The 6968-nt window shown below is 51.9% G+C and overlaps 1 protein-coding gene across 1 annotated transcript; it reads right to left on the reverse strand.

The window, feature by feature from the left end:
* Positions 1–459: 459 nt before the first annotated feature.
* NDNF (neuron derived neurotrophic factor) lies at positions 460–6124 on the reverse strand. The gene is made up of 3 exons (XM_011370777.2): positions 5932–6124; positions 4074–4198; positions 460–2497 (listed from the first exon to the last, which is right to left on the reverse strand). Exons 1-3 carry the CDS (start codon positions 6117–6119, stop codon positions 1104–1106), a joined length of 1707 nt encoding a protein of 568 aa, XP_011369079.1. The 5' UTR covers positions 6120–6124; the 3' UTR covers positions 460–1103.
* Positions 6125–6968: the final 844 nt, after the last annotated feature.

The raw sequence follows: 6968 nt of genomic DNA on the forward strand, positions 1-6968 counted from the left end.
AAATCAAAGTTAAAAGTGTCAGACTGTAAACTGTACAAAACAGCAGCTTCTGAAGTTTTTCTCATTCCTGTTTATGCTCCTAACTGGTGGTCGCTACGTTGCTTCAGCTAGAAATTAAAATAACTCTTTTGCTACTCTTCAAGCAGATGGAAAATACCTGGCGTTATCCCACATCGTGCTTCACATAGATGCGTATTTTTTAAATAGAGCTGATACAGTTAAGAGCGATACAGGTTGTTACGAGCGATCTGTTGGACACCGATGGAGACTTTTAAAACAAATCTCTCGGTTCTCACCACAGCTAGCTCCTATTCGATGTCAAAATACAAACTGTAATCATCGCCATAGTAGCTTCAGAGAGATGCAGCGTGCCTTTTTAACGGTCAGAGAAGGGTCAGTGACGGTGCCAAAGTCACAGGCGTAGTGTGGGGGACAGAACAGAAATCGAATACACCGAGGTGGCTGCTTGGGACGCTGAGCAGTCTTACAGTCTCATATCTTTAATTTTATGTACACGAATATAATGTACGTCAACTTTGTACACGAGATACATACAGTATTTAAACGCTTTACTCAACAGATAAGAATTTACAATATAACCGACTAGAGGGGCTGCCCACTTAAGATACTTAGATTAGATCTGTGCTTTAACAGGGAAGGAATTTAATAGTTTACATTCATAGAAACACCAACATTTAGAACAAGACTTTATAAAATAATTTATATATTTATATATTTTTTATATATATATATATATCTCCTAGCATCTATAGAGAGGAAATGGTTTGTATTTTGGAGATGTGTGCAATGAATGGCATAGTTTAAATTTTCAGGTAATAAAATAATTTAGAAGCAGTTCATGCAGTGGTCAAAGCAAGGATGGCAGGTCCTTCGAAACGGTCTCTGTCTTTGACATCAGCGGACGTCAGACGCACAGCAGGTACCGCTGGGCGCATCGGAACAAGTGCCCTCCAGCGATGACTCACATAAACATCCGCAGACACGAGATGACACCTTCCTCCCACAGTGTGAGTGCAGGTGGCCCCAGGGAGGTGACGTCCACTGTCCCAGAGTCCGACCCGAGCCATCTGTCTGGCAGGCAACTAACAGACCTTCCTGGTTTTCACGACCTTACTCTGATACTTCACAGAGTGGCCCCCGTGTCCTATGACATACACGTCCAGCAGGTAAGCCCTTCCGGGCAGAAGACCTTTAATTGTTTCTGCGGTCACCGCCTTCTGCGGGTTTTGACTGTGGAAATACTTACAGAGCACCTTTTCCGATTTCTTCCTCGTGTCGGGTCCCAGGCACTGGTTCTGCTCTCGCTTCTTCCGGTCTTCGTCGTAGGTGTCGTCCACCTCCTTCTTGTAGATGCAGAACTTGTTCCTCTCCTGGGTGCCCAGCCAGGCCACGGTGGCCGAGGAGCAGGTGCGCAGCTTGTCGAAGGCTTTGATCCTGGTGTCCTCGGGCAGGGTGGGGAAGGAGTGCTTGCTGGGCCGCGTGGTGGCCAGGATTTTCAGCAGCGACGCGCCTCTCCTGTTCCCCTTCAGTCGGACGAGGTACTTGGCTTTGGGCTTCCCCCGGAGCTGGAGCTGCCGAACGCCTTCCACGTTCTGGGCCAGAATCAGCTTCCCGTCCCTGCGCACCTGGATCTGCACGGCGTCTAGACACGAGTGGATGAAGAAGGTGACCTTCTGGTGCGAGGACACGGGGGCGAAGCGCAGGAACTTGGCGCCCTTCCTCTTCACGAACACGTCGGCCACTCTGCCGTCCTTCAGCTCCGCCGTCTTCTGCCCCGCGTCCTCCTGGGTCCTGGCGAAGGTGCCCACGTACGCCGTGCTCGTGTTGCTCCGGCTGTTGGCCACGAACACGTCGAAGTAGTACTGCGTGCCGGGCTTCAGGTCGGACACCGTGAAGATGTTCTTGTTGCCGATGCACACCTTCTGGATGTCCGCCCGGGGCCGCGAGGCGGCGTGGCGCCCGGGCTTCGGCGGTGGCTTGGACAGGACGCTGCGCTCCTGGCCCGCGCCGGGGGCGGGAAACCCGAAGTGCGCGAAGTCAAAGGGGCTGAAGTCCAGCCCGGGCTTGGGCGCCGTCATGAACGCGTCGTCCGCGCCCAGCTTGGCCTCCGCCGCGCACAGGCTCTTGAAGTTGTGCTCCCTGTTGATGACCACGCAGTACTGGGTGGGCTGTCGCAGCACGGAGGCGGTGGGGCTTGGCTTCCAGGCCAGCGTCACCGTGGTGCGCCCCAGCGAGGTGACGTCCACTCTCGGGTCGTAGGGTAACTCCGGGTAGGGCTGGTCAGACTCGGGCGTGGTGGTGGCGTACACTTTGAAGTGCGTGTCCTTCTCGGTGGACAGAAGCTCCAGGTGGTACAGACCGGACGGAGAGCCGGAAGACACGAAGGACTCCACGTCGTTGCCTCGGTAGGAGAACAGCTCGGCGCCGGCCTCGTTGCTCATCTGCTGCCTCTGCTGCTCCAGGGGCTCGGGCTCACCTGCAAGACACAGAGAAACACAGGCTCCGCTCAGGGCACCGGCCGCGGCCGGCCGCCCCCGCCCGGCGTGTCACACGATCTCGGTTTCTCTCCTTTGTAAAAGCGATGCGTGTTCCCAGCGGTGAACTGGGAAATAGAAAAGAACAAGATTTAAAAAAAAAAAAAAAAAAAAGCATCATTCATTCACTCGCGGTCCAGAATCAGCCCCGTGAGTCAATATTTGGTTTATCTCCGCCCACTCTTTTCTTGGGTATTTTTCTGCAATCGCTATGACTTGTTCTCATTCTCACTGTCATGGGCGGGGGCTCCGAGACAATCCTCCACTTCCGAATTCTGCTTTTCTCACCTCATATTATAGCATTAAAATAACACGGTTGATTTTCGGCTATTATAAGTGATGCCGTTATATACATGTGTACGGCTTTTCTGATTTTAAATGATGTCTTCAGATCGGATTCCGAGCTGTGGAATTTTTAGGTCAAAGACTGCAAAACCATTTAGAGATTGACCCATCCTGTCAATCTGCTTCCCGAAAAGATTCTCTCGGTTACATTTGGATGGCCAGCCGTCTCCCTCCCTTCCCTTTGCTTCGTGGGACTGGACAGACTCGGCGTAATACAGAGCGAAATGCACCAGTAAGAGGGACCTCATCCTCGGCGTAAACGACACGTGCCCGGGAGCAACGTGGGGAAAACATCACGACAAACGAATTCTTTCCTCCTCCCGTCACTGGGAACGTCAGCTACGGCACGGATATCAGCCGGGTGGGGCCGGGGGAGGGGGAAGGGCCGGGGGTCAGCGGGGGGCCGATCGGCTCACCCTGCAGGAGGAGAGCGAGTAAGGAGAGCTCCGCACTCCTAAACCGCGGGATGCACGCGACCGTCACACGCTGTTCGTTCTGCTGTCTGGGTCTCATCCCTCCCCATGTGCACGAATTACTACGGCCCCTCGTCGCTGCACCTCTGAAAGGCGGCGGCGCCGCCCCTGGGCCTCCCGCAGACTCTCTCGGGTCCACGCGCCTTGCTCCTTGCTCTCCATCACCCGCGCCGCCCTGGGAGGCCGAAGCCACCCGCGCCTCCCACGCCGTCCTCGTCCTTCTGCCTCTCGGTTCGTTTCCACCCTCGATTCCCAAGCGATCAGGGGTTCTTAACCGCGGCTGCACGTCGGACTCCCGGGGCTTGGGGGAGCCCTTCACAGTGCCAGTGTGCAGACCACGCCCCGGGGCAAGCGCGTCAGAAGCCGAGGGAAGCATCCCGGCGTCGGCTGGATTTAAAGGCCCGGTGGAGATGTCAGGCAGGACGGCCGGACGGCAGGACCGCAGACCACCGCCAGAGCGGCGGAGCCAAACGTCCCTCCTCCGGTCCTCACACCTGCCTCTCTTAACCTTACTCCACCAAGACCACTGTCATCTGAGATCCCCCCACCCCTCCACGCCCCACCGTGCCCCTCGCCTCGCAAAATCTCCAGCTTCACTGCGCATCCTGCCTCCCGGAGGGCTGTGTGTGGAGGGCTGTGTGTTTCGTAAGCCTTTCGGCCGAGCGTGCGGAGGCCGGGCCGGCCTGCGGCGGCTGCTTACCTGAGCCCTCCCCGCTCGCCCCCTCCGGCAGCTCCTGCAGGCTCAGCTTCCACTCCAGAGGCGCATCGCAGGGGGTCACCGTCACTGACAGCGGGGTGTTGTCCTCCTCCACCGCAAAGAAGTACCTGCGGGAAGCGGACCCACTCAGCAGGGGTAATCGCCATGGAGGAAATACTTCTAAAAAGTAAAGGTCCCTGTGTGTCAGTGGAAAGACGCATTTCCCTATCACTAAAAGGAGCTGCTGAAATAAATGACCTAGTGATTTTAAAACAAATTTAAGAAAAATGAAAACATTCTGCCTCAAAAGACTTTAAGGAGAATAGAAATATGACCTAACTATAGCAACGCTACATATTCTTACTCTGAACGACTTAGATGATTTCATTTAATTGTCTTTCAAAGTCTGTGATCTCGCCCTCGAGGATACAAGGTTGTCAGTTCCAGCCAGCCCCGGCCGCCCTCTGCTTCCCTGGCAACGTGCGGGCAGGTGTGGCCTCCCGCCATGGTGCCTCCTGGGCCTCTTCCTCTCTGTCTTCTCCACTGACAGACGACACCTCCTCCCAGCCGATCCCCACAGCCTCAGCGAGGGCTGAACCAGGCAGGGGTTCAGTGGTGCCCGCATGCCGTGCCCGCCCGCGCTCACACCTGTGTGAGCTCTCACCGCCTGGATGCTAACAACTCCCGAATCTAAATCGTCAGCCTGAACTCAAAAGTTTCAAGAGACAACATGATACAAAAAGCAAAATGTGTCTGGCAAGAATTCGGCTGATATTTAAGACAAACGTGAAGTATTAGGGCTGCCGCCTGCGCCCTTCCCCGTTTTCACAGACGGATCCTCCGTAAGCGGTCAGGCGGCAACCTCTTTCGACGTTATCACTCTTGCATTTTGGGCCTTTCTTCCTAATAATCCTCATGGGAAGATGCGTAATTATTTCATATTTTATGGACGAGTCAGTTCCTCATCTGTTACATTCATTCAAACAAACAATTTCATGCGGGCCGTACAGAAACGATGCCCAAACCAGAGGTCACGCCGACCGAGATAAAACCGATTCCCCACTGTCACTCACTGACCAGCGGGGTGACACACGAGGCCACAGAGGGGGAGAGAGAGCCACCCTCCTGTGTTACTGCTGATCAACACTGGAGTGACTAGAGAAGGCTGAGCTATTGGTCTGATGTACCTCGATCTTAGGAAAACGGATTGTTGATGTGGTGACACAGTTGTAGCCTTTGGAATGTCAATGTCTCCCAGGTCAAAGAGGAGAAATTGTTTTGAAATATGAAAGAGAGGGGTTTGGGCACTGCAAAGTAAGTAACTTTATACACAATCAGTTTGTATGATACATAAGATAACATATAGACGTTTACTTATTTGTAAGATATACGTAACCTAAAGGTCAAAGTGTTTAGAAGCATTACGTGAGCCCGGTTTGTTGATGTTGGCGTGAAGATAAATGAACAGGGTCCGTTTCTAATCACTGGTTTGATTAACTCAGAATCCTAACACATGGATCACAGAAATACCCTTATACGACGTAATGCGAACTCTTGAAGAATCATATGTATTCAATTGATATTTTAATCCTAGAGAGTCTTTCTTAGACATTTCCCACTGTCGCGAAGAAAAGAATCATTCCAAAATGTGAGACAGGCAAACGTCGCCCTCTCCACCCCAAAGACAGTCACCACCGGCCAGAATCACAGAGCCTCTAGTTAGGGAGTAGAAGTCACACTACCATTTTTTCCTACTCAGAGGTCCACTGAAAATCATCTAAACTCAGTGTAAAAGGGGACCTTCTTTTTCCAAGGCGTCCTTTATGAGCTTATGGATAAAGGCAGTAATGTAGGGAGGTACCTTTTCGGTGTGTCTCTGAAGAGATAACTGCTAATTTCAGCTCCATCTGGAATCACCGCCGAGTCATGAAAAAATGCCTTGTCCCGAATCTGCATCTGAAAGAGTTCCTCATCTCGGGTGGGGAACTTCTGGGTCCTTGAGCTCAGCGGAAACAGCAGCCACAGCAGACACCACTGAAGAGACACCATCCTGGGTGACAAACAATGGCTCACGTCAGTTCCGCAGGCAGACACCCGGCTCAGCTGCAAAAGTTCTACAGGGTTAATGCTTTTAGATGTGACAGAAAGTTAGAGCTGTATCATGTATTTTGAACCCATGCATGCGATCTTGAAAACAACTTTGCTGGGTTTGACTTTTTTTTTTTTTTTGAGCATTTCATGAAGTTGATAATGAATTCATTAGAATTTCAGATATTACAAAGATCTGGGAGCGAAAGGACCCCTCGTGCATTAACGTCCCCGGTGTTCAGAGAGCGGATCCCCACTTCGCGATGGCAGAAGGCAGTGCCGTCAGCGCAGATACCTGCACACAAACATCTCAAAGCCTGAACCAGGACGTAAGTCAGAGACCCACCGAGAGCCGGAAAATGGCCGCTGTGCAATTAATTTTATTCTTCCTTGAGATTTGACTAAGCGTCATACATGTACAGTAGTAGCCTCATTCCCCAAACCAGATTTTCAAAAATCAGAGACTTGTTTTTAGAGATGATAAAGTTTAACTTTCTCAGAGGTCAAGCAACGCGTCCAAAATCACGAGATGAGTTTCTTGCCCATGTCTATAAGTATTATAGATCACCAAGCTCTTCACGACATTTGTACAGAAGCCTTCCCTGTACTAGAGCCCCACCCTTAGAGCAAGTGAAACCAGTGGACAGTCGCTGTATACTTATGTCATTTGTCATTAACCTCCAGCAGAGTACTGTCACCGAGCTACCTTTTGGCAGTCGCCACAGACTTTCATCAAAGAGCCTATAAAGTCATTATGGATCGGCGTCTACTGTCCATTGTGATAGGGAGAACGGCGTCTTCTATGAGTCT

The sequence above is a fragment of the Pteropus vampyrus genome, unplaced genomic scaffold (assembly GCF_000151845.1).
Source record: "Pteropus vampyrus isolate Shadow unplaced genomic scaffold, Pvam_2.0 Scaffold174, whole genome shotgun sequence".
In the NCBI taxonomy this organism is placed as follows: domain Eukaryota; kingdom Metazoa; phylum Chordata; class Mammalia; order Chiroptera; family Pteropodidae; genus Pteropus; species Pteropus vampyrus.

Excerpts from the sequence above, each read along its gene's own strand:
- NDNF (XM_011370777.2), bottom strand. The coding sequence starts at position 6,119 with ATGGTGTCTCTTCAGTGGTGTCTGCTGTGGCTGCTGTTTCCGCTGAGC. Across the intron at positions 4,199-5,931 it reads TTCAGAGACACACCGAAAAG|GTACTTCTTTGCGGTGGAGG; the intron begins GTACCTCCCTAC and ends CGCTTCCCGCAG. Across the intron at positions 2,498-4,073 it reads GGCGAGCGGGGAGGGCTCAG|GTGAGCCCGAGCCCCTGGAG; the intron begins GTAAGCAGCCGC and ends TGTGTCTTGCAG.